Source organism: Lissotriton helveticus, chromosome 1_1, assembly GCF_964261635.1.
Source record: "Lissotriton helveticus chromosome 1_1, aLisHel1.1, whole genome shotgun sequence".
NCBI classification, from domain to species: domain Eukaryota; kingdom Metazoa; phylum Chordata; class Amphibia; order Caudata; family Salamandridae; genus Lissotriton; species Lissotriton helveticus.
Window position 1 is genome coordinate 1,713,625,995 of NC_136057.1, and position 27,272 is coordinate 1,713,653,266.

A 27,272-nucleotide genomic window follows, 5' to 3' on the forward strand; every position below is an offset into this window, starting at 1 on the left:
TTGCTCCAAGTTACCTACAGGTCAGGGACGCACTCGAACCACAGTGTACTTCTGCATACTAACAATCACGTCAGAGGCGGCTCTAAGCTCATGGCGGCCATGGGCAGGGAGCGTAGGTAGGGGGCCACCGGAAGAACGCAGGCGCAGAGGCCAGTGAAGAGGGGGGGGTCAGGGCGTTTGGAAGTGGAACAGAGCCGGAGGCCGCCAAATCCCTGCCAGGGGCCGGAACGCAAATATGCATCCATCCTCAGAGGATTATTATATTAAGGATATATATTTATGTGGCGGCCCCTGGGGTTTGGTGGCCCTGTGCTTGCACATGCCTAAGGCCGCCCCTGATAACGTCTCAGGCAGCCGAAGCGTTTGATTGAATAAAGGAGTGGTCAAACATAACGCTGTGCATTGAGTGGAATCAAACCTTTGGAGAAGCAATCTATTTCGAAACGCGTCAGCTGCTCGAGACGTGATTGTTGGTATGCGGATGTACACTGTGGTTCGAGTGCGTCCCTGACCTGTGGGTAACATGGAGCAATAATATTTATATAGGGGTATAAGTGATAAAGAGAGAGACTACAGAAGAAGGTGATGTGAAGTGGAGAACGAGAGTGTCTGAGACACTCAGAAGGCCACTACTGCTCCCACAGACCTTAGGATTGTTTAATTCAGTCTCCCATTGTTATATTTGAAACATTTTAATTTCTAATTATTCGCAAATAAATCATTGTTATTCGTCTACCTGATATAGCTAACAAGTATTAGTAAGGCCCATAGGTCTGGATTGTTTTAGGCATATTTGTTCATTGTTGTGTGGCTTGCCTGGAAGCAGAGGCAGCCAAATACACCAAGATGTACACTTTGTGATGCACAGGATTTTAATCCATGCCCTTAATTACTTTATTCTTTAGTCAAGTTCCTTTCAGAGAACCCTCCCACCCTTCCCGTCCTACTTATCGCACAGATTGATAAGTATTACATACAAAACACACACATACAACCAAATGTGATTTGAATGTATGTGGGAACACATCACTATCTAAAGATACATGCATAGATATGTATGCAGACATACATATGAACTCGGGATTAAACATTTTATATTTAACCCCCCCAAAAATTCACTTATTTAAACATCACTGGATCCAGCTCTGCAAGGTCTACAATGGACACTCCATCAAGTAATCAACGTTAGACATGAGTGTGACTCACAACTGTGGCTCCATAGGTTTCTGACAATAAAATGCTGGCATATTTAACATTTACTGTAGTACTACTACTTTATACATTTCAATTGCTTATTATAGTATAGTCAGCTGAGTTATGTATATTCAAGTTATGAGTACCGTTGTTCATATGCGAAGTTGTAGGAATGACCATGAAGGCACTGCCTCGAATGTCACTCCCACTGGTGTGCGTTCTGTCCCGGACAGTCAGGAAAACCAGGGCAGTCCTGGACAGAACTGGCCCCAGGCCATGGGAAATAACTCCTAGTGCATCAAGAACATTAATTACATTATTTCCACAGATGGACCCCTACATTGGGTCTGTCCATGGTAAAAGCACAAATGACAAAAGGTCCGCCATGCCACCATGCTGTAGTGGACCAGCTGTTAATGGTTTTCCGCCAGAGTGGCTCCCACCCTGAAGGCGAGAGCAGCTTCATGGAAAAAATGCACTTCAGCCGGGTGGAAAGAGCTGCCTCTGCCAACCCAGCTGCAAAGCAACTGGTCTGCCAAACTTAAAAGTACGTCATTGGAACTGAAGTTTTGAGTTTTGGAGTTTCAGCTCCCATGCACCCACTCAGTGTCACCTTTAATAGTTCACTCTGCCTCAGTTTCCGACCTCAGGTTGGATACAAAATGTCCTCTTTTCCATTTTCTACAAGTACAGCTCCAACATCTTCCACATGAGACTCCAGCTGTTTGATGTCTTGAGACATACTCAGACAGTTTAACAATCTCTATTTCCATATCTAGTGTGAGATCTTTAGTTTCCAACACTTTTTTGAGTCCTTTTCTGTACTGAGGATCATTTTGTAAAGACCTGCCCGAGCATGTTGTAGCCAAGCTTCTCAACACAGCCATACAATCATCCCATCCATGTCACCACAGAGGAGATTCAGATTCAGGTGGTAATTTACACAAATAGTCTATCAGATCTACAACCTAGATCCTTAACAGTAAGAGTACCAGTGTGCAACTGCTGCTGGACCAACACACCAAACTCTGTTCAATAATGCTGTCCCAGGCAGATGGCCAGAACACTAGGTCACAAACCTGCTAGGTTACTTATGACACAGTACAACGGATCCCTCAGTGACTTGGTCTAAATAGGCCAAAACTGGTCTGGGGTTGCTTGCATTCCTGTCTCTAATCACTAGTATATGCAGTAGACCTTTGTACTCTCTACCATTCCTATGTGACTCTTAGAGTATATCCATTTGTATCCCTTCCCTATGTATATAGAGATAACTCTAATCACTAGTATATGCAGTAGACCTTAGTACTCTCTACCATTCCTATGTGACTCTTAGAGTATATCCATCCGTATCCCTTCCCTATGTATATAGAGATAACTCTAATCACTAGTATATGCAGTAGAATCACCAGTCTCTTCTTTGTGTGACTTTACATCTTGCACATTTGCAATTTTTTCTGTTTGTATCTTTTATGTAACGCATGTAATCCTTAGTCCTTATGGTTTGCAACTGGTTCTTATGTAAAGCGCTCTGACACCTTCGGGTAAAGTTTGCGCTATATAAAATCGCATTAAATAAAAAATAAAAAAAAAGAACTATTCCTATTGGAACAGGACCAAAACTAATTCAAATATGGTTGGGCTCTACTAAGTGGCATGGTGGGCAAAACAATTGTGGACGTGAAATTGGTCGGAACAATCGTCAGTGGCTGAGATTAATTTGAGCATTCCTTCCATCAATTCGGGCCTTAGTTAGAGTTTGACAAATAGGAAACTCAGTCAGAACATAGATGATATCCTTTCCACCATATATCGAGTGCCATAGGCCGCAACACACTTGTAATATAGAGGAAAGGACACCCGCCATGTTTGTTGTTTGTTTCCGTAGGCAACACAAGCAGAAGCTTCTTTCATCTCACCAGGATCCTTGATCCATAATTTGCGCTTTGCTTACAAGTTTGTTCCTGGGACGTCAGAATTTCCAATCAATCTGTTTCAGAACATGGTGAGTTTGGATCTCAGTGTTCTATTTGTGCTGGTTCTCAGCTCCCATTACAGATCTAGTGATATTCTATATCCTGCTGGTTCTAGTAAGTTTTTATAGATCCTCTCGCACATTTATGCACTCAGATCCACACATGTCGCACCCGTTTAATGATCCCTTCCTTTCTCCCAATTGCCGCCACACTGTAATGGCTCCAAATGGCTTCGGTCTCAATGTTTGCATTATCAGTCTAATGAGCAGGCTGTCTTCCCACAGGCCTTTTTCCTTCCTTCTGGCTCAGTTACAAGTACAACTAATTGAAGATTTTTTCAGACTGTAAGATAAACACTTCCCAGTACGGCAGATCAATCACTGATTTCAATAAAACACTCTTCACTTCTGAAGGCTGTAAACCTGGAACAGTTATGGGAAGATTGAGAAGCAGGGGAATGACGGAAGCTTTAGTGCTAATGAGGGTGGGATTGCCAGGTATGAAACGCAAAACAAGCACAATCCGCCTTGAAAAGAAGTTCAAACCAAGTACAAGTCTTACAACAAAGATGCTCAGAAGAAGATTAAAGGGAGCAAGGACTGAAAGTAAGCCTGAAATGCTCACCTGTAGGAAGCAGACACTATTAGTTGAGCACAGCTGCTCCTCCTCTATAGTGTGAACTGCTTGATAGCGACAGACTGCAGGCCTGCCCCTGCTTCTCTTCAGCAGTGTGACTCTGTCCCCACTGGATTTCATCTTTGCTCATGCCTACTATTTGAGATTAAGACCTGCCTCCTTTCCTTCAAGGGTGGGCGTGCCAACGGACTATTTGTCCTGCTCACTGCAGGGTAGGAACCATCACTGTGGCGACCTTTAGGCTCTGCTTGCCTTGTGATGCCTAGAGAAAATGGGTGTCACTCACCTCAGCTCTCAAGCCCCTTCCAAATAGATCTATCTATTTATCTATCTATCTATCTATCTATCTATCTATCTATCTATCTATCTATCTATCTATCTATCTATCTATCTATCTATCTATCTATCTATCTATCTATCTATCTATCTATCTATCTATCTATCTATCTAATCTATGGCAGTGAATGTAAATATGGTCAATTAAAATCTTGTTTGGAACAAATACTTTAATAAACACAGATTCACACTGCTGTCAGGTGGAATCAAGAGTATCCAGGGCATAGTCATTTTCCTCCCTCGGGCACACTCCTCTTCATGGTAACTTCCTAAAATGTACTGGCCCTTTCTATCTAGAAATAACTTCAAGTAATAGACAACTCACACCACAGCTGCAAAGCATACAGCCAGACAGCACATACTTGGTGAGCTTCAACTCTGCTCTTCTCAGCTGACTCCTGTGGTATGGGCTGTGGTGTCACTGGATAGTGAGAGGGACTCTATCCCCTTACCCTCAGAGGTCGAAAGGACAACATCTCGTCCATCACACATTCATCTTTCCACCACAATCGAACACCAAGCCCATTGCAAGGCTGTCTTTAAATCTAGTTTACTGGCTCCCACAGTGGGTCTGGCAGTGCTTCATGCTAGTGTATTTCCCACACACATTTATTAACAAGGTGCAAAGGTCAAATTATGTGTTATTACTATAGTACATCTTGAATGCATTGAGAAAACAGTTCATTGTCTCAAAGACTCAATTCGCAGATTAGTTATCAGAACAAATCAACTGGAGATCAGGCTCTTAAGGTCTATTTTTTGTGATTCAAAAAATATCATGGTTTAAAGCCTACAATCAGATCCAGTGAGTATAATGTACTTTATATTAGGTCAAGCCCAGGCAGCGCATGCGCTGTCTCTTGACATACTGTATTCACTCATGGGGCTTATAGCCCGCCTCCAGCTTCTGACTGTTTTTTTCAGAGTCCTTTAAAAAACGTTGCTTCTAATTGGATCATGGTTCCTGCTTATCCTACCTTTTTTCTCAATTGTTTACTCCCATGGATCGCCCCCAGGGCTTGTCCTCTTCCACTCGTTTCTATATTATTTTTTGTTCAGAACTCTTTTTTTAAAACAAGCATTTCCCTGGCTCAGCATGGCACCCGCTTAACTGATGTTGCGCAGCGCTTCACGACTTCCTCTGCTTTTCCCCTTGCTCAGCGTGGTTCTTTTTCTGAGGAATGTTTCCCTGGTTCAATGCTCTTTACTCTATCTCCCTTGCTCAGCCCAGTTCCTTTTTTTGATCTTACTATTCTCCTGGGTTGCCGGTTCCAGCACGGTCCACCGGTTTTAGTCTCAGCGTACCGTTTCACCTTCGCCTAACTCCAGCGCCGAACAACACAGCCACCATTCATTGGGCACTTAGAGTACCTTCTCCAGACAAGTCAACCCCCACTTGAAGCATTTCCTACTTTTCCAGCCCCAGCAGTACCCCACCCCGCAAAAGGCGCTAATTTCCTCTTTCTAAGCATCACAGGGGCCCAGGAGGTGATCGAGGAAAAAGCTTGTGGAGACTGGGTTTCTAAACCTGTTCTAACTGTAAATTATATGCGGGGGTAATCATTTTTTATGTTAAATCTTTTGTTGCAAACATATGGCTATCACTTTAAGTTGCCAGCAATAACACCGAAAACTTGGTCTACCGGTTTTGGTCACAGTGGACCATTTCAACGTCCGCTAACTCCGGCTCCAAACAACACAGATGCCTTTCATTGGGCACGTAGAGCACCTTCTCCCCACCCCCTATCAGTTCGGCATCTGAGGAGTCCTTGATAAAAGTATTTTGAAGTATTAACGCTGAAGTCCTGCAAGTGGTTTGTAAATGTCACACAAACTCCATGATTATTTTGCTGACTCTAATACTAGTGTGAGGGTCATTTTTTATATTTCAAGCAGTTTCATTAGAGTGCAAAATCATAATCCTGAGATGCAGGTGACTGAAGCAAAATCGACTGATGTATTCCAATAAGCAATGTAACGAACGCACACACATACATAAAATAAATACTCATGAAAGGTTGAACAGTGGGAACAAAACATGCCTATGACTGGTGGCTGTGTGACTTAGTCACTGATAAAGGTGTTATTCCCAGGTGCTTTACGTTGTGTCAGTGCCGGACTGTTGGGATCAGACTGTACTGTACACAGGATGATCTGATGGCAATTTTGCATTTCCAGTGTCCCAGGACTCCCACCAGGGCCGCACTGGGAACCCAAAGTAGCCCTGGCAAATATGTCGGATCAGCACCACCTCTCCCCACGCAGGGGCTGCAAGTGTGAAGCACTGCTGCTTTTGTTACTGGACGTCGATATTGCAGCACTGCTGCAAAACTGGCCACCAGTAACAGAACCGACAACACTGAACTACGGCAATATGTGTTTCTGACGGAAGCCCCAGCCAACAGCAGCGGGTGTGATATTTCATAAAAGCTCCTTGCTGCCCAGGTCTGTATTTAAGTTTGTCCAGTTAGTAACTGACGCACACGGGTTGCCCACGGCACCCAGCAGATTGCTGCACTCAGGTACTTAACATACATTATCTATGTATACAAAACTGTGGAGCAGGAAGGGGGCAGAGTTGCTCATCAGGCGGGCAGGTGGCGAGAATGCGGCCTGCCCTTGGATCGCCCGTAAGCTAACCCACTATGATTACATAACGTTGTATGTAATAAACCTGCAGCAGCTTTTCCCAAGTTAACACTGGTGGGTAGTGTGTTATTTGCGGGATGCATGATATGAGGGGTGGGGGCCGGTTGCCATGATGTTACTATAACATACATTATCTATATATACAAAACTGTGGAGCAGGAAGGGTGCAGAGTTGCTCCGTTCTCATCCTCAGCCCCTCTTTCTGTCACAGTTATTACCCTGTCTTCTTGGTGTTGATAATTTCCATGTGTATAAACAGGAGCGACATTGAAACGCCTAAGGAATGGTTATATTTGCTAGTTTACATATTATAGCCGAGCCCTCACATTTCTCAACTCAATATGTGAGGCGCTCATCTGGACCAGGATTTTTCTTCACTTTCAGGTACTTGTTTTTCACTGTCTCATGCCACATTTCGTGTTGCTCAAAACTCTGTGCAAGTATTTGTCCTTATTCATCCTCACACCCTAGCACCATCAGTGGTGCACTAGTACCACACCAACATACTTACTTAAGACGCAGGGATTTGACCCAGAACCAAGACAGACACAATGAAGACGTGAGTGGATTTGCTATTTTCTGAGCCCTGAGAAAGTTCCAGGCATTTCAGTTATAGGGGACGAAACATGTGTCAGCTGTCTGCACACATCGTACTGTAGATAAATGACATATTTCACCCCTACTTGAACATGGAATTACTCAATTCTAAATAAAGAAGCAATTGTCAAGCAATGAATGGATGTCATCTTGATTCATTTCGAAAGGGAGGACACCCCTATTCTGGTTTGAAATACTTCATGACTGGGGTAAACAGGGTCCAAGCCCTATTGAGACGTTCTCACACAGCAAACATTGGGTATTTTGATTGACAGGAAGAGGGTGCAGGACCCTACATACTCCCTTCATCAATGGCTTCTAGCATGGCAATTTATGTGTGCTTGCTGGGTAAGCATGAGACTGTTCGGTGGATGGCTGAAATAGTAGAACATAGCACATTGTAAGTTAAATTCCTCATTAGCTTGGATCCACAACCAACCAGAAAAAGCTGCACAGACCTATGGCTGAAGGATCGCAAGATGACGGCTGTCTTCATTGTCTTGCTGGAATTACCAACTGCAGGCATAGCTATGACACGTACAGAATATTTATAGCTCCTCTCTCACATACATTTCATTTGTTTTAGAATGATGGGAAAGCCTGGTTTTACTAATCCACTCAGCTATCATAAAAAAATGCAGATCTGTTCTTTGCAGCAAGCATATTAACCCTCTGCGCTACTTTATGCAGAGTCAAAACTGCCATTGGACAAAACTCCATTTCTCTCTCTCTCTCTAGCAGGAACATTAATCACATCACAAGAGCTAACATGACATTTTTATTACTGCCTGAAAGCTGGGCCACATGGAACTCTGCAGCAAGCGCCTTTCACTCCTAAGTTATTGCTCAACACAGAGCCCCCCCCAGAGGTCAGTGCACCCCTCTAGGTCAGCGGCCAGAGCAGCCGCACCAGTCACACTGCCCTAAACAGTAAAAGAAGTTATCCCTTGGCGGACCGTTCCTACATGAAACAAACCCAAATGTTTGTCTCAAACTACCCAAAAGGCCCCCTAGCTCCCTTGGGGGACCTTTCCTATCTTATATACTAATGCAACAGAAATGTAGTTCATTCGTTTTATTGTAAAAAAGGTTCATACAAATACACTCAAATATTAAAAACAAATCATTGTACACATATGTTAAAAAGTCCTAAACCCATTCATGGAGTGCAATAACTCCTACACAAAAACATATAGAACTAAATTGTTAAAAGACAACAGTTAATACATATTATATCAAGGTAAAAGATACAAAAAAAGGGGGAGAGACATACATAGACATAAAATTGTCAATAACTATTGCACGTTGTTTGAGATTTTTGACATCAAAACCCTCCTGGACATATACAATTCTTGGTCTACAGGCTAGGCTTATTAATCTCCTGATCGTGCAGAGAGGCGTCGACGCATTTCGATGGTTTTTATCGATGCATTACCATCTTTATCAAGACAATGTTTATAGATCTCTCCTACAAATGGCACTGGTTGGTTGCCGTCTGTATAGTTCTCCTGTTCACATCTTGCACGGTTTCCTAATTACTCTCATGTACTTCATCACACTTTAATCCAGGACTGGTTATACTTATTTTTTTCGTTTTGGATTTCTCAAATTGATGATAAAAAATGTTTCCTTGGCTGCCTTATTATATTTTTCTTACTTTCTTTATTGTTAAAAGAATTGTTGTCCACTGTTTTATATTTCTTTCTTCAATTTAAGTTCGGCTTCAATGGTCTGTATTTGCCGATATCCTTTCTGCACGTACTCCCTAATGACGTGCTTCTGTGGATTTTAAGTTCACAGGGACAGGTCTTATTTGTCTTGATGCTTGTTCCGTTGTGAACAGGCATGGAGTCTCCCGTGTCCCGCGCAAATGTCCGCTTCTCCTGCAACGTCGGTCGTCTCGTGCAAAAAAACCAGCCTTGCAGATAGGGGTGTGTTGATATAGGGGTTTGACTCTTGTCTCCCGAGCATCGGCTGTGTGTTGTCCACCACTTCCCATCTCGAATTCCTCAAGCCAACTCAGACCCGTCTTCCCTATTGGCAACTCGGAGTGTCAGCCACTGTGGGAAGTGCCTGGCAATGTACCCCTGTCCTAGCTTTCAATGTATTTATTTATTTGAAAAGTTTTATATAGCACTGGCTAGACCCGGAGGTATCAGAGCGCTTCACAATAACATAAGAAAAACGTAGAAGACAGTTATACCGGATATCACAAAGCAGCGAGCCAATACATCACATTATAACATAAGCAAGGAGAGGAGTAAGGGTGAAAAACTTGCTATTTCAAACAATGTAGGGGACATGATATATAGACATAATAATCAAGGGGAATACATTAGTGTTGGAGAAGCTAGGAATGTAATGAGCAGTGGGTGAGTGTAATGATGGTACGGAAGGAAAACTGAAAAAGCGAAGTAGGGGGAAGAAGAAAGTTCAGTCTGTGTGGGGGTAAGGACCCCAGTATAAGTTGAGTAGGTGGAGTTTGAGGTCTTTTATAAAGGTGAGGTAGGTGGGGCTGCAGCGCAGGTCAACAGGGAGGGAATTCCAGATGCTCGGAGCGTTCCCTGAGAAGGAGCCAGATTGGGTGGATTTCTTTTTTAGCAGTGGGCGGACTATGAGGAATGAATTGTAGCTTCTCATCAGTCTGGAGCAACCCGCTTTTTTGAGCTTGTTTGTTAAGTACAGCGGAGTTTGTTGGTGAAGGGCTTTGTGCGTGATGCATGCTGTTTTGTAGAAGCATCTTCCTTCAATAGGGAGCCATTTAAGGGCTTTCAGGACTGGGGAGATGTGGTCACATTTTTTATAATCCATGATGAGTCTGGCCGCCAAGTTGAGAACAGCTCTAAGTGGGGCCAGGTGAATTTTGGGGGTACCTGTGAGGATAGCGTTGCCATAGTCTAATCGAGAGAGGACTAAGGATTGGACAAGTGATTTGAAGTCGTCAGCAGGAATGAAGGGCTTGATTTTCTTGCGGTGGCGGAGGGTATAGAGTGCTCCTTTGGCCGAGTTTTTTTATATGGTCTGTTAGGTCAAGCTTTTTATCAAGCATGAAACCCAGGGATTTCGCCGAATCAGACAGGGAGAGTGAGCAGTTGAGGGTATTCAGGTCAGTGATCCAGCTTTGGATGGGGAGACGATTATTTTTAGGTGAGAAAAGAATGATTTCAGTTTTTTAGGGTTTAGTTTGAGATGCCTGTCGTCCATCACTGTTAAAAAAGGGGGCCTACCCCCGTGACCACAAAGCACATAGAAACACTTGCAGGTAAGTTTCAAGCTTGCAGATCTAATTCCTGTGCTGTACATTGTGAGCTCGCAGCAAAGGCCAGTGCGGTAGGAGTAAGTTTCGTCAGGGCTTTAAGTGGTCCGGGTCTCACTGGTGCTGAGCACCAGCAGTTTTTCAAAGGGGGCCTCGAAACGTGTCTCTATCGGGCTCTGTTTTGTGCCCAGGCACAGGCGGTACGTTTTTTTCTGGACTCCAGTGACAGCAGGCACATCGATGTACGCGTGCTCACACTGCTCGCTTCTCACTAGTGAAGAAGTTACGGCATGACGTCATGCCAGGTGAGCGTGGGAGAGGAAAGGAAATCCTTTAAAGAGTCACTTTCTTTCTTGATTTCCCTTCTCTTTTTGAAACTCAGGAGCAGCAACATTGTCATGGTGTCACCAGGGCTATAAGTGGAAGCTTCTTCAATATTCTATACAAGCCATAGTTGCTGCTTATTTATCTATTGCAGTTAACAACCATTGACAATGCCAATAGTCCTGACATGTTGAAGGTATGATGTTACTTGTATCATATATCTAGATGCAATGATAGGAACTGCAAAATACAAGACGGGCAGCACACTAAGCACAGACTTTTAGCTTAAGTGCTTATAAGTCACGCCCTTAATTACACTGGCCACGCCCCTTTGAGAGACCCTCCAGTTTTTTCATCCCACTTAAAGCCCTGAGCTTAGTGTTGCAGTCGAGCTCAAGGAACAGATCAAAGCGTGCCTTGCTGTTATTTTCACTTTGAATAAAAGGGGAAAAGTAGCTAGAAAATCATCTTATTTTATAATTTGTTTAGACGTTGCTTCTGACTCCCAGCTCTGCGTGCCCTGCTCTACGTGCTCAACGGTGCGTACCCAGCTCTGCGTTCCCTGCGTGCTCAGCTCTGCGTGCCCTGCGTGCCCAGCGGCGGATGCCATGGGCGGCCTCTAGGGGCGCTCTGTCCCACAGTTCCCAGAGCACTTCAAATACTAATTAGCCGCTCTTGTGTGATATTTTTCAAAGGCCCCTCACGCTAATACATTAAAGTAACTGGATTTAACCGCACATTTGGACTTTGATGCTGCAGTTTAGTTGCGTCATTTTACATAAATGTAAGTCTACTTCTCTTAACCTTTCGACGTTCTCTCCAGTCGGGACCACTCGCAGTAGCACAGGGTCATGACTAGAGGTGCACTGGGCAAGAACTCTGAACAGGAGGCGTAGGAAGGAAGGAAGGGGACAGAAACGACGGAGGAAAGCGCTCAGAGGGAGGAGGAAGACGCACTCGTTTGAGCGAGATGATAAGAGAAAGTTAAAGTGATGTGTTAGGAGAAAAAGGAGGGAGGCAAAGGAGTGACACACGCAGCATGGTGAGCGGCAAGGAGAGGGAGATTAAGATTGGAGGAAGTGCGGGAGGGGGGTGCGACAAAGGTAAACTTGCTGCATCATTTATTCACAACACAGATATTTTCTTAACCCCTCCCCTGGTGGTGACGGAACCGCTCCGTCATCAGACACGGCCGCACTGTGCTGATGACGGAGCGGTTCCGTCACGGCCCGCTCGGAGCGCTTGCGCGGCAGCGATTCCGCGCCTGCGCTGAGCATTCTTAAGAGCGGGCGGGGCCGTGACGGAACCGCTCCGTCATAAGCACGGTACAAAAGGGGGTGGTGATGGACGGAGCATCTGAACCAATCAAACACTCACACCCAGTCAAAAGATCTGGGTTTGATCCATCACCGTTCTTTAGCCCACTCTGCCACCCCAGTTCAGACATGGCTATATGCAAATCAGTCTGACCCTGTGCCTCATGGGAACAGTCCAGCCCGAACTGCCAAGCCATGTCTTCCCTGGACCGGAAACAAGCTTCCGAGGACCGGTTTCTGGCATTCCAGCCGTCTTGCTTGAATCCAGTGGCAAAGTGAGCAAGGGACTCACGTCTGAGCATACATGAATATGTCCTTAACTGGTGCTTATTAAAAGCGCTGGTGCTAACCACCGGCTCAAATTAAGAGCTGCAAAAGCACCATTACTGTGACTTCCTCTATGCAACAACAGATTTACTGGAGTCTTATGTAGCAACTCTATACCGACCTACAGTTGTAGCACTTTTAAAGCAAATTGCTTTTCAATTTTATAACCTACAGGTAGATTCTGGCACATTCTACTTCCACGAATTTGGTCGAATTTCTTTTCACTCTTTCTTCTTTTCTATCTCTTCAAATTACCCTTTCTCTTTCTCTGGGTTCCTCTGCTCATCGCTCCCTTATACTACTCTGTCAAGTTCAAGCACACCAAGCTGGTTCATAGATCTTGCTATCTTTTATCAACAGATGTCAGAAGGTAGAAGGATTCACCAACATTCTAAGTCAATGCACAGAGACTACTACGCCAGAAGCAGTGTCCTGAAAGAAATCCCTATTAATTGTAAAAAAAGAAGAGCCAAAACACTGGTCATTGACGATAATTGTTTACATGCATGATGGGAATAGGGGCTTGGTAACTCAGCTGGCTAATTGCTATGTGACATTCATTCAGTCACTGCTTTTTCTATCAGTGCTGTCTCTATCCCACACTTAGAACAACAAGAAAGGGAACTACAACCCCCAGAATGCAAAGCATGTCCAGTTAAAATCTAGAACTGTTTGAAAGTGTCACACCTTCCATAGAGTTTCCTGTCACATTTAGTTTAGGACTGGTTTTCTATACGAAACAAGAAGTTGCTGTTTTTTTTTTAATACACTAGACCAGTCAGTAAAATATTTTAAAAAAAATGTGTTTAACTTTTTATGATTTTTTCTTGGCGGTTAATCAGGTTATTGGTGGATCAACCCAGCTTTTCTGCTTTACCAAATCATATGATGGTAGGCAAATATTTTACTATACTCTACCCCTTTTCCGACATCATCACTTTGAGAGCACTTTGAAATGGATTGATAACCACAGCAATATTTTCCTTTGAATGACCCTGTACCAGAAGTAACTTCCCTATTTGAGTTTAAGATTCAGAATCCTTGCGGATCGTAAAAGGTCCTGCAGGTTAGATTGATCAGTGAGCCCGTTTCTCAAGAGATTGACATATTTCCACCTAAGGACTGTTCCATAGCCGTCTAACCATTTTCTAATGCCTTGAGGAAGACCAGGCCTGCACGCCGAGAGGGGGCGAAGCACATGTTGCCTGTTTTCTTTGTTTTGCTCTGGAAGAACTGCTCTGGGTTATTAGAAAAATAATTGCAATAAAGAATATTTTGGTTACTTTGGACCTACTTATCAATTTCCGAAATATAACAATTAAGACTACTTAGTTACCCAGCTCTGTCCTTCACCAAACTCATGTACTTTGTTTCAATGGGTTAGGGGTTTCCCATTTTGGACATCTGGGGTCGCATCGGATAGTACCAGGTGAATTATGACTGACCAATCCCGGGATAGTTTATCCCGCTTTACTGCTCACATACGGTAGATGTCGCTGGAGGCTACAGAGAACATCAGAGATGAAAGGTTAAGCATGGAGTCGTGGAGGTGTGGGCTCGATTATAAGAAACTAGAAATGTAGAGATCAAGAGACACACTGCAGAAACCATTACCAGAGACACTCCGGCCTTCACCTGCAGAAACAAGGAGGAGTGAGACCAAAGGAAGCTTGTTGAAATCAGCAGAAACTAATCCAAGAAGCTCACCTACACAAATGAGGACTAATAAAACGAAGAGACTGACTTGCTAAAACCGAATTATATAAAAATAATAATGCCTTGGGACAAACAACCAAAATATACAATAAGACGAAGAGATACTTTAATTATCCCTTCCTATGAGTATTATTCTCTTGAAAAATATCAATACTTTATTTCTATCAAAAATCAAAGGCAATTCAATAAAGTCTTTAGTGCTAACGCAAACTTTTTGTATTCATTTTGCACTTTTCAATATCTGTGTAAATATGTATTCATCTTTTTTTTATATATATATATATATATATATATATATAATATATATATATACAAACATTTACATCACATGAAAATATATACAATGTTTACATTTAAACAAACATGTATTTTATTCTTCTTCCTCGTTGCCCTACTAATCAATAAGGATGCTCCCAAAAATATTTTTCAACACAAGCATTCCTTGAAACAGAAGATCACCCTTCAAGAGGGACTTAGAGGCTTATTGCTCCAACCTCAACCCTTTTATAGTCCTCACTATTTATTTCACAATATTTTAAATTCACGTGGGTGTCTTCAATTTATCTGTCGATGCCTTTCAGCCCCAATGTTATTGGGCCTCATCAGGACTAGGGCAGTTGAGTGCATAACTTTTCAAAAATCAACCATTTCACTGCGGTTTCTCTTGGACTTTATGGTTATCCACTCCCTTATTCCTTTACATTGAAACACTGTCACCAGCGGAACATTTCAAACACCGAAGCGTCGTAAAGACTTTACGCTCTGTGCTTCTATGGGGCGAATTCACTTTAACGTCACAACTTCAATATTACAGCTATCCCGCCAAGTCTTAATCCGTTGCCATTGCGCGCCCTATACACATGTGAAAACCAGCAGTGAGGTGAACAAGGCTCATTTAAAGAAGACATGAATTGAGTAAGTAACCAATACCACCTCCCCATAGGCAGTGAGGGCAGAGATCTGCTTAGTTAGATATGCAGTGGCATTTGGCAGTTTCATTGCATCTGTATAGTGACGGGTCATCTCGTACGGCCTCAATGCAACTACTCCACTCTGCCCAGGACTACTGCTGCCTCTGTGCTTTACTGCCGCCTCGATCTTACACTGCTTCTTCCCTAACATTGAGGGTATTACATTACACCTTCATTAAAATTTCAGAAGCTGTCCAGACTTCCTCATCGTTTCTGAAAGTGTCCATTACTTATTAGTCAAGAGCTTCAGCAGATTAGGCACAGAGAGGGAGAGCGAGCACAAGAAAGGACTTCAGAGGTGTTACTTGTGAGTAATGTCACCCTGTCTCAAGGAGAATTTCACCTTACTGTCTCGGTAACCCTCCTCCCTTCATGCCTCCATAAATACCCACTGAATGCATACACTTCCGCAGCGACTCCATGTGTATTCATCACTAAATTTCTATGCGTACCCAATAGTCAATGTCTCTATAAGTAATGCCAAATGCGCAGCTCCCAAAAGCCCTTCTGCATTTATCCAGTACTATCAATACCGGCATAGGTGCCCCCAAAATGTACAGGACCCAGCAGTAGCATATTTATCCATGTTCCTATGTAAGATCCCAGTTCCTTTAACATGTGTGTAGTTAATTATTAATGCGAGTTGCCTAATCAGATTAAAGGGGACCAAGTTCCCTCTATGAGGTATTAATGGGGACACTGACTTATACATGTACTTCTACCATTAATGGTTAAACCATTCATTTTCTGCAAAGGCATCAACCATGCTTTTACCACACAGGAATGTGGGCACTCACATCATCAACCATGCTTTTACCACACAGGAGTATGTGTACACTCACATCATCAACCATGCTTTTACCACACAGGAGTATGTGCACTCACATCATCAACCATGCTTTTACCACACAGGAATGTGTGCACTCACATCATCAACCATGCTTTTACCACACAGGAGTATGTGCACTCACATCATCAACCATGCTTTTACCACACAGGAATATGTGCACTCACATCATCAACCATGCTTTTACCACACAGGAATATGTGCACTCACATCATCAACCATGCTTTTACCACACAGGAATATGTGCACTCACATCATCAACCATGCTTTTACCACACAGGAATATGTGCACTCACATCATCAACCATGCTTTTACCACACAGGAATATGTGCACGCACATCATCTACAATGATTTAAACACGTAGGAGTATGTGCAAACACATCATCAACCAGGCCTTTACCACACAGGAATATGTGCACTCACATCATCTACCATGCTTTTACCACACAGGAATATGTGCAAACACATCATCAACCATGCCTTTACTACACAGAAAATGTGCACTCACATCATCAACCATGCTTTTACCACACAGGAATATGTGCACTCACATCATCAACCATGCTTTTACCACACAGGAGTATGTACATGCACATCATCTACCATGCTTTTACCACACAGGAATATGTGCAAACACATCATCAACCATGCTTTTACCACACAGGAGTATGTGCACTCACATCATCAACCATGCTTTGACCACACAGGAATATGTGCACGCACATCATCTACCATGCTTTTACCACACAGGAATATGTGCAAACACATCATCAACCATGCCTTTACCACACAGGAATATGTGCACTCACATCATCAACCATGCTTTGACCACACAGGAATATGTGCACTCGCATCCTCAGCCATGCTTTTACCACACAGGAATATGTGCACTCACATCATCAACCATGCTTTTACCACACAGGAATATGTGCACTCGGATCATCAACCATGGTTTGACCACACAGGAATATGTGCATGCACATCATCTACCATGCTTTTACCACACAGGAATATGTGCAAACACATCATCAACCATGCTTTTACCACACAGGAATATGTGCAAACACATCATCAACCATGCCTTTACCACACAGGAATATGTGCAAACACATCATCAACCATCCCTTTACCACACAGGAGTATGTGCACGCACATCATCTACCATGCTTTAACCACACAGGAATATGTGCACTCACATCATCAACCATGCTTTGACCACACAGGAATATGTGCACTCGCATCCTCAGCCATGCTTTTACCACACAGGAATATGTGCACGCACATGTTGGAGGAGACACCATAACTGCTCAAAGGAGTCCGAGGCCTCATGAATTTTGAATGGAAAGCTTTGTACGGTCACGAAAAATGCAGTTTTCTGCTTTGCCACTTCAGCATGGATATCTTGAATTATGTGAAAATCTTTGTTGCATACATCCTTACTCAACACTTATGAAATGGTTCCCCACAACTTATACTACGCAGAAAACAATTAGGACCTCATTCCAACTTCCCCGCAACCAGGCTGGTAATTTTGAACCCATTGACTTCTGATACCGCCTTGAGTGGTATTTTGAGTTTACACTTCTGATTTGCGTGTATTTTGCCACTTTTCAAGCAGTTTTTTTCATGTTCACATTGCACAGGAGTTTTCCTGGTGCAGTGTGAAATGGAAGCTTTTTACATAAGTAGTAATTACCTGAAAACTGCCCACACAGCTGAAAGCCAATGATATCCCTGGATGGCGATTCGCCGGGCTAGTCGTAGTGGAGCACTCGGTCAGGTCTCTGTTTCTGTCCAGTTCCACTGAGACCCTGATTATGAGTGCACTGTTAATACTGACGGTACGAGTAACAAAATGTACTGCTCCCGCTGAAAACTTTACAGAAATTAGCACAGTAAATCCCCGTTTCGAATGTTATGCGCCATAAATGTATAACTTGCATTATTGCCCACACTCTGCCTAAATTAACGGCACCCCGGTAACGGTCATTTATTTCAGGGGAATGAAATTACATGGATTTTTACAGTCAAGGCTACTCATAAAGAGGACAGGGCATAGTATAACTCAAAAAAGCGTAAACACGTAGAGAAAAAAAGGCAAACATTTGCCTTTGTGTAAGAAAAACCTTTAGAAAATGCGAACTCGCAGAAAAAAACCCTGCATAGCTTTTCCAGCTTGGCTGGCATTGGCTACTGTGAAACTTATCCCCAATGTATAAAAAGCTTTGTTTGGTAACAGAGTTAAACCTTGAACTTTGAATCTTCAGGAAGAATGAAAATCAGAATCTTTACAAAACTTCGCCAGGAAACAAAAAGTATTTGTACACGCCCGTGTTCTCTCTTCATAACGAGGAGAGCTTGGCTTGGTCCACGGGGATTCAGGACCCCCGGGCCATTCACGTGCATCCCTCCCTCTTCCGTGCACCCCCGAACCCCCTTTTTTCGCCATCTCACAGTAGTTCGTCCTCTCGTCTCAATTTAATGATTCCCTCTGTCACACATGAAACTGAGGATCTCACCTTAACTTCCTATTCTCAGACTCAGTGACGTCTTTAGAAGTAAATTTTAACAGGGCACACACGAGGCCAGTGAAGTCACAGATAAAACCTCTGGGGCGCGCACGCGGTTTCTTATACGTTTGCTAAAAATGCTTACTTCTGAGTTTCTTACCCTCAGATGCATGAACAACCCAATTTGCGATTCCTTAATTGCGAAAAATACCGATTCGCTATTAAGGAATAGCAAAATGGAATGCATCAAGAAATCACTTAAAAAATTGCGATTTCTTAGAATTCCTTAATTGCGACTCGCAAATTGCGAGTCGCAATTAAGGAAAACCTCCCCATGAATGGGAAGACAATCTCAATTTGCGAATCGCAATTAGCGATTCGCAAATTGAGATTGCGATTTCAAGGGTGCAGGGGTGTCCAAAGGACACCCTGTTGCACCCCTGAAATTGATCTGAAGATTCTCAGAATCTGCCCCTTTGGGAGCGGATTTTTGTTTGATGAATCTGGGCCTATGTGACTATGGGGCATATGTATGTAATTTACATTTTGAGAATCTCAAATAGCGATTTTTAAGGAATCGCTATTTGAAAATTGCAAAATGGAATGTATGTAATAAATCGCAATTTTTTTGCGAATCTCTAAAATTCCTTAATTGCGATTCGCAAATTGCGAATCGCAACTAAGGAATGAGTGTTCCATTCATTCCTATGGGCCAAGAGGCCCCTAGGAATGAATGGGGATACATTCTAAAATTGCAATTTTCTAGGAGAAAATCGCAATTTGAGAATCGCAATTCCAAGGGTGCCAGGGTGTCCAAAGGACACCTGTTGCACCCCTGGAATGTGCATGTAAGTACATGTGGCGCACATACATGCCCTAAGGGCATGTTTGTGCGCCACATGGCACTTTGAATTTTTAAAAAAAATGCATTTCAACAGGAAATCGCAAAATGCCATCTACTTGGAGTAGGCGGTATTTTGCGATTCCTTAAGCCAAAATCGCAATTTGCAAGGCACCCCTACATAGCATTTAAGGAATCGCAAAATTGTGATTCCTTAAATGCTTGAGCAAAATAAGGAATCGCAATTCTTGCGATTCCTTATTTTGTTATGTGGCACATACATACCATATGCCCCTTTATATCTCTATTGTTATATATATATATATATATATATATATATATACATATACATATATATATATACATATATATATATATATATATATATATATATATATATATATATATATATATCAGGTTTCCACAATCCATGCTGCCGGACGGCATCAGTCTAAAGAAACGGACTCTTCAAATAATTTCAACTGCCGGTATTTATTTTTTCAATTTTGAAAGTGCATTGCTGTGGGCATATATATATATATATATACATATATATATATATATATATATATATATATATATATATATATATATATATATATATATATATATATATATATATACACACGCATACAAAGTCAGATATAAACATTTTAAGCAAACATGACTGCTTCACAGTGAAACGTATTTTGACAAAGTAATGTGTAGCAAGATGCGGATGTGTTTGTTTTTCTGTGCCCCTTCTTGGCAGGGCTAACAGAGCTGGGGCATGCAGCCCATCTGCCCCCCCTTCAAGAAATGCCAGTATTCGACCTCCTGATGCCGTGTCCCCTGCAGCCTGACACCTGTACTCGACAGTCCCCGCCTGTCGCTCATCAGAACTTGCAGGCAGACAACGCGCGCCATCATGCAGGAGAGCTTAGCATAATTAGTTGACAAGGGGATTCCGCGGCTGCGCAGTAGTGCTCGGGGCCACAGCAGCTGATGCCAGAGTTGAGCCGTTTGAAATCTGTCTATGCTAAGCTGCCGGGCATAAAGGGATGCTACTATAATAGTATGGCCTGTTGCCAATCAGAAAGAGCCCACACCACAAATCCTGTGAGTGAAGAAACTATACTGTTAGGAGGGGCCTGAAGAATCGTTCTATCATTTGGCTAGGCAATCCCACAATCTATCCTATTGTACTTGTATGTCTAGGTTTAGCTAAACCTTTTGATTTTACTGCAATTATATAGCTAATATACTTGCAAGTGTGTCAGCCAGTCTCTCTTTATCCATTGGTCAGTTGAGCTTTTTAATTTTTTCCTCCACCTTTGACATACAGCATAGGGCTACAAGTCAGTGAACTTCAACCATTGGCTAACTTCACGGTCACTGACAACACTCTGTCCATACTAATATTATAAAGAGAGAGCCCAAACCTTTGAGGCGGGTAATCTCAGTAACCACAGCACCAATCACAACACCCAATACAGCGTTGGAAAGGGCAGTTGCAGCAGAAGGACATAGGCTATGCAGACGGATAAAAAAATGTATTAAAAAAATTGCAAAAAACGACATCATCCAGAAGGCCGAGGGCCAAAATAACATCAAACAGGAAATGATGTAATAATGTGACTCACTATATTGACACTGAGAGCCTGGAGCCAAATTGATCGTGAACAAGGGTATGCTATCCCGAAACGCGTAGATTTGTGCCTGCCTGCTTGAAAAACTCCATGCTGTGAGGATTAAATAAAAAAGCACATAAGTGAAGACAAACACGAGTTCGTCCCGTTTTTCTCCCAGCTGGGGGAATTGGCTGTGGATTTAAATGCGGCGTGGTTCTGCCGTTGGGATTTACGAACCGGCGAGAGAGCGCTGCAAATTCTGGCGAAAAGGTACTGAGGGGTATCTATATATATATATATATATATATATATATATATATATATATATATATATATATATATATATATATATATATATATATATATATATATATATATATATATATATATATATATATATATATATATATATATATATATATATATATATATATATATATATATATATATATATCCAAGAAAGAAGTGACTCAAAGAGATAGATTCACCAAAGAACAAAAATATATTTCCACTACAACGTTTCAGCTTCCGCCTTCCTCAGGTAGTTTCAAGATGGTAAGCTCAGTGGCTGCACAGATGACAGCTGAATTTTCAAAAAGCATCATGAGTTCCATTTGGAATGTGGAATCAATGCAGTCCTGAGAGTTCTTGAGATATGCAGTAATCAGGTTGTATTGTCAGTAATGTTCAGTCCATCTGGATGCAATGATTTTAAACGGTACATCCAGAAGTTTTCCCTGGAGTTCAGTAGTTCTTCTTTTGAGACATGTTCCACGGGGAAAATCTTCAAATCTGATAGTGAATGATCCACAAGGTTAAAATGATTGGCTACAGGCTGGTCAATTTTCTCATTAATTATTGCTGATTTGTGGTTCCTGAATCGTGTGCGGAGGTCATTCACTGTTTGGCCTACATATTGTTTTTTACAGCTTTGCCGTTGGCACTGAATCACATAAATAATGCATGTTGTAAGATGCTGCCTTATTGCATAGGTCCTTCTGGCTGCACAGATGACACAGCTGAATTTTCAAAAATATATATATATCCATACTATACTATCTATACTACTATAATAAAGGAGAAACTTTCAGGTTTTGAGGCGGGTAAACTCCGGAACCACTGCGCCAATCTACACACCCGATACACCGTAAAAATCGTCAGGGTGTGTAGATGGTTATAGGTTATATAAAGTTTAAAAATAAAACTTATTTAAAAAATGTATTAAAAAAAAAAGTAGTCCCCCCAAAGTAGCGCCGGCCGCGTCGTGCGTGCTCACGTCGAAGAGCGGCGTCAGAGCGGCGTCAGAGGAGCAGCGGACATGGCGTGGGGGAGGAGCGGTCACGTGAGGAGCAGCGGACAGGCCAGCGGCGGTGCGACCAGCGGAGGGGCGGACATGGCGCGGGGGAGGAGCGGCGGCAGACAGGCGGTGAGGAGCAGAGCGACGAGGAGCTGTCAACTCAGGAACGGCGGCTGAGGTAAGCAGGCGGGTGTCGGGCCAGGCAGGGGACGGGGAGTTACAAAAGGCAATGTCGGGGCAGGCGGGGGTCACCTCCATTGACTCAGGCCAGGCCAGGCGAGGGTCGGGCCAGGCGGCAGGCGGGGAACGGGGCGGGCGGGGCCACGGGCTGCTGGGCAATGTCGGGGCAGGCGGAAGCCTGAAAGCTCCCGGACAAGGTCGGGACGGGCTGCTAGTAATATTATAAAGAGAGAGCCCAAACCTTTGAGGCGGGTAATCTCAGTAACCACAGCACCAATCACAACACCCAATACAGCGCTGGAAAGGGCAGTTGCAGCAGAAGGACATAGGCTATGCAGACGGCCACCATATACATTTAAAAGGTAAAAGAACCGTGCCAGCAAAGTAGTCCCTTGTGGGCGTGTCTGCGTTCTGCTGTGGGCGTGTCCTGGGGGCGTAACAAACACTGGGGGCGTGTGGTACGTTCCGCCCTTCATGCCATGTGAGTCATAATTGTGCCGCATCAAGGGGCACGCTGGGGGCGTGACACGCTGGGGGCGTGACACGCTGGGGCTGTGACAAACGCTGTGGGCGTGTGTCCGCGCTGTGGGCATTTGCCCGCCCTTCATGCCATGTGAAGCGCCAATTATGCAACTGCGCCGCATCAAGGGGCACGCTGGGGGCGTGACAAACGCTGGGGGCGTGTGCTATGTTCCGCACTTCATGCCATCTGGGTTGTACATTAATCAGATCGTCTGCTGTGGCCGTGTGCTGAGGGCGTCACAAAGGCGTTCACCTCGAAGCGTCGTAAGTAACCATTCGCAAGACTCCCTTGGGGGACTGCCCGTTGCCTCACACATACTGGGGGTGCCCAATGCAGTGTGTGCCCTGGCCTGAGTGCGTCTGAAAGGGCCGAACACAGTGTGTGGCTTAGCCTGGGTGCATCTAAAAAGCACTCGGGCCGAAGAGCGTCGGTGTGGGTCATAAAAAAATAAGAACAGCGGGAAACAATCATTCAAGACTCACACAATTCTAATTGTTAGACGGTCGCCGCTGGCCCTCAAGCGGGGGCACACGCGACTGAGCCTGTCTGCGGGGACAATTACTGCAGCCTCTCATGCGCGCTGTTACTGAACTATCACATTAAACCAAATTACACGCGCCTGCTTACATCCGCCAGGGCTGTAGCCGGCCTCAGGCGGCGGATCACTACACTAATTACATGCGCCTGCTAACATGAACCAGGGCTGCAGCTGGGCCTCAAGCGGGGGGACACGCACCGGCTAACATCAACCAGGGCTGCAGTTGGGCCTCAAGCGGGGGAACAGGCGAATGACCGTATCTGAATACACACATTACACACATTCTATTTCATACCCGGACAACGTCAGGACGGGCTGCTAGTTCTGGTATAAAGAGCACATACACACATAGTAGTTCTCCTCATTACCAGAGACTGCTATGGCAAAGAGTGTGTTGAGAGGCCCAAGAAATATTTTGCCTTGAGCCAATGTTTTTTGCTTACATTGGCGAGGTCCCACAGCTCATCAAAAACAAAGTTTTACAAAAACCATAACAAAGTAAAACAAGGATTGACAAAGCCAAACGATTAGCTGCCAGTGCCAACTTATTTGCTTTGCAAATGCTTGTTGTTTACTGGGACAACACTGCAGTAAAAACAGGCATTGACAGCAATGCGTTTGCTACATAAGGATACGTCTAGAGATGATAAAAACACATGATTGGTAATAAATGGTATCAGAACAAGGGCATCTTATTTTATTTCCTTGCAAAACCTAGAACAAACCCTTTCACATAATAAGAAAATGCAGACATTGAAAAAAGCTATATTTGGCATACTTAACCCCCTGTAAAACTGGTTACGCTTGGTATGTAACATATCATGTGTATTTGTAAAGCGTACAATCACTGTATAGGGCATGTTGGCGTTGAAAAACAGATGATATTGTTACTCAACCCCTCGACCTCTTGGCAGCCTTAAACACCATATCCCACCACACACTGATCCAAAGGCTCCACCACATCGTCATCCGAGGGGACACACTCAGATGGATCACCTTCCTCACCGGAAGAATCCAGACGATCCACCTCCCACCTTTCACCTCTGAACCCAAGGAGATCACCTGCGATGTCCTCCAGTGCTCATCCCTCAGCCCCACGCTCTTCCACGCATATGGACCTCTGCTTCCCAACATCATCAGATCCCACGGTCTCAACATAATTTCCTACGCAGATGACACCCAACTCATCTCCTCACTTACTGATGACACCACAACCACCAGAACCATCTTCCACAGATGCATGACAAACGGCGCAACACAGACAAGATGGAAGTACTGATATTTGGCAACAGCAGCAACACATGGAATGACTACTGGAACCCACGCCTACTCCCTCCAATCTTGCCAGAAACTTCGGAATCATCATTGACAACAAGCTCACTATGAAAACATAGACCAATGCCATCTCCTCCGCCTGCTTCCTCACTCTGCTACATAAGATCTTCAATTGGCTGCCCTTGCTCATGAGACACACCATGGCACAAGCCCTCATCACCAGCCAACTGGACTATTGCAATACCCTCGACGTAGGAATCGCCACACATCTTCTACAGAGACTTCAGACCATACAGAACACCGCAGCCACACTCATTCTCAGTTTTCCCCAATGAACTCACATCGCACCCTACTTCAGCAAACTCCACTGGCTCCCCGCACAGAAGAGATGCCAATTTAAGCTGCTGGCCCACGCATACAAGGCTCGACACAACCAAGGACCCGCCTACATTAACCACCGCCTGAACTTCCACCAACCACCGAGAAGACTACACTGCCTCCCTTTCACTTGCCCATACTACCCGCATCTACGAAAGCAGAAGTGGAGGACGCTCTTTCCCCCACATCGCAGCAAAGACCTGGAACAGCCTCCCTCGCACCCCTGGACCATCACCTCACTTCTGGAATTCCGAATTGCCCTCAAGACCTGGCTGTTTGAATAAGCCTCTGGAGCCTGCATGCGCCTGTATACCCTATTGGGTGAATAGCCACGCTTTATAAATCCTGATTGATTGAACTCAGTGATATTCGTTATAGCTATATTCTGCACAACTGCATTAATGAAACCGCACCAATGTATCTTCAATAGAAAAATACTAAATACTTAATCCACCAGTTTTGGTCCCCTGAAAGTTCAGTGAAACTTGATGGAATGAAGACCACAACATGGGAATGGGGGCAGACCTGCAAACTTACGGTACTAAGTTGTAAGAGCTGGAATCTTTGGATATCAAGGACAGGTCAACTTTAATAAACTTCACGAAGGCTTTTAAAGAGTATAGTTAAAGAGGCAGTTCTCGCCACCAACTTCTGCATCTCTAGCAATCACTAACAATAGTCATTATAAAATGTTGTTTTGTTTAATGATGTGAGCTTCGATTATGACATACATTGTGACATCATTCACTGGAGGAACCCTCCAAAACCTTTCTTTTCAGCTGATTGAGTCTTCCTATGCGGCTACAAGCGGCGCTCTCTTTTTCTGCTGTTTTGAAATGTTGGTCTAATTTTACTTTCAATTTTATTTTAGGTCTTGGCACGTTGATACACTTTTGTTTGTATTGGGCACCTGACAAACAAATATATAAATACATAAAATGTTCATGTATATGGTTCTCTTAGTGACACAAAACAGAAGCAAGTTGTTACCCTAACATTAGTTCTAACTATCAACCTTATCTTGGCCCCCAACTCTAATGCAATTCCTAACCTTACACTTAACACAATCGAAACACAGATCCTGTCTTTAAATATAACCTTAATTCCTATCCAACCCCTCACTCCAAATGTAATACCTAGCCTAACCATACCTGTAACTTTAATTTTAACCCCAAACTTAACTACAAACACTACATCCCTGATTATGAGTGGGTTGTTGTTTTCTGACCCCTATGCAAACCCCTGTTTGCACACAGGTCGGAATTCGGAGTTGGGTGGTGTTTAACGCACCCGGTAATTACCCGGTGTGTTGAATAACCTGCCAAAATGTAATGGGGAAAACTACGGTATTTATTGTATCATGCAGATTGTGTTGTAAGCAAAAAATCCACATTATTACCCAATTTATAATAATAGGTGCTAATTATCACACCTGATAAATAACATACCCTTGGGTATTGTTTTTTATCAGGTGCAATAAAAAGCACATATAGTTGTAATGAGGCCAGTATGTATACACAAAAACGATTTCACACAGAACACAACTTAATCTAGATCTTTTTCGATACACATATCTATTGGAATTTAAATTAACATCAGAAAAGAAAAACTGCAGAGCCGAAAGCAAAATTCCCAATCTTGGGTACTCACTCCCTAGGCGTGTATATCTACACCCAAATAACATCCATGAGCAGCAGATACGCAGTGTATCATTTTAATGATACAATCGTATATAACAGTGTTCAGCACACATTGCTAAACTTACCCTGAGCACCTGTTAGAATGGCAAAATTGAAAAGGGGTGTTTTGTACATCTCACTTTGCTAAACACTACATCAGTTCACATTATAGTCCATCTCTGTACAAGGTTTGTTGTCTGGTAGGTACCAGTGACGGCTTCTTCGCTAAGGCGTAGGAGCGTTGCCTCACTGCTCAGAAGGAAAAATAAAATGATAATGTACCGTTATTATAAT

At 43.4% G+C, this 27,272-nt stretch overlaps 1 protein-coding gene across 3 annotated transcripts in view; it reads right to left on the reverse strand.

The window, feature by feature from the left end:
- Positions 1–27,272, reverse strand: part of ASIC1 (acid sensing ion channel subunit 1) — a 485,621-nt gene that overhangs the window by 41,397 nt on the left and 416,952 nt on the right. The window contains exons 5-6 of one of the 3 annotated variants that reach the window (XM_078689128.1): positions 12,867–12,903; positions 1,998–2,008 (exon numbers count right to left, since the gene is read on the reverse strand). The exons of the other annotated variants lie outside the window; for them this stretch is intronic. Coding sequence (XP_078545254.1) covers positions 1,998–2,008; positions 12,867–12,903 — 48 coding nt within the window. The remainder of the gene's footprint in view (positions 1–1,997; positions 2,009–12,866; positions 12,904–27,272) is intronic. 3 annotated transcript variants of the gene reach the window in all.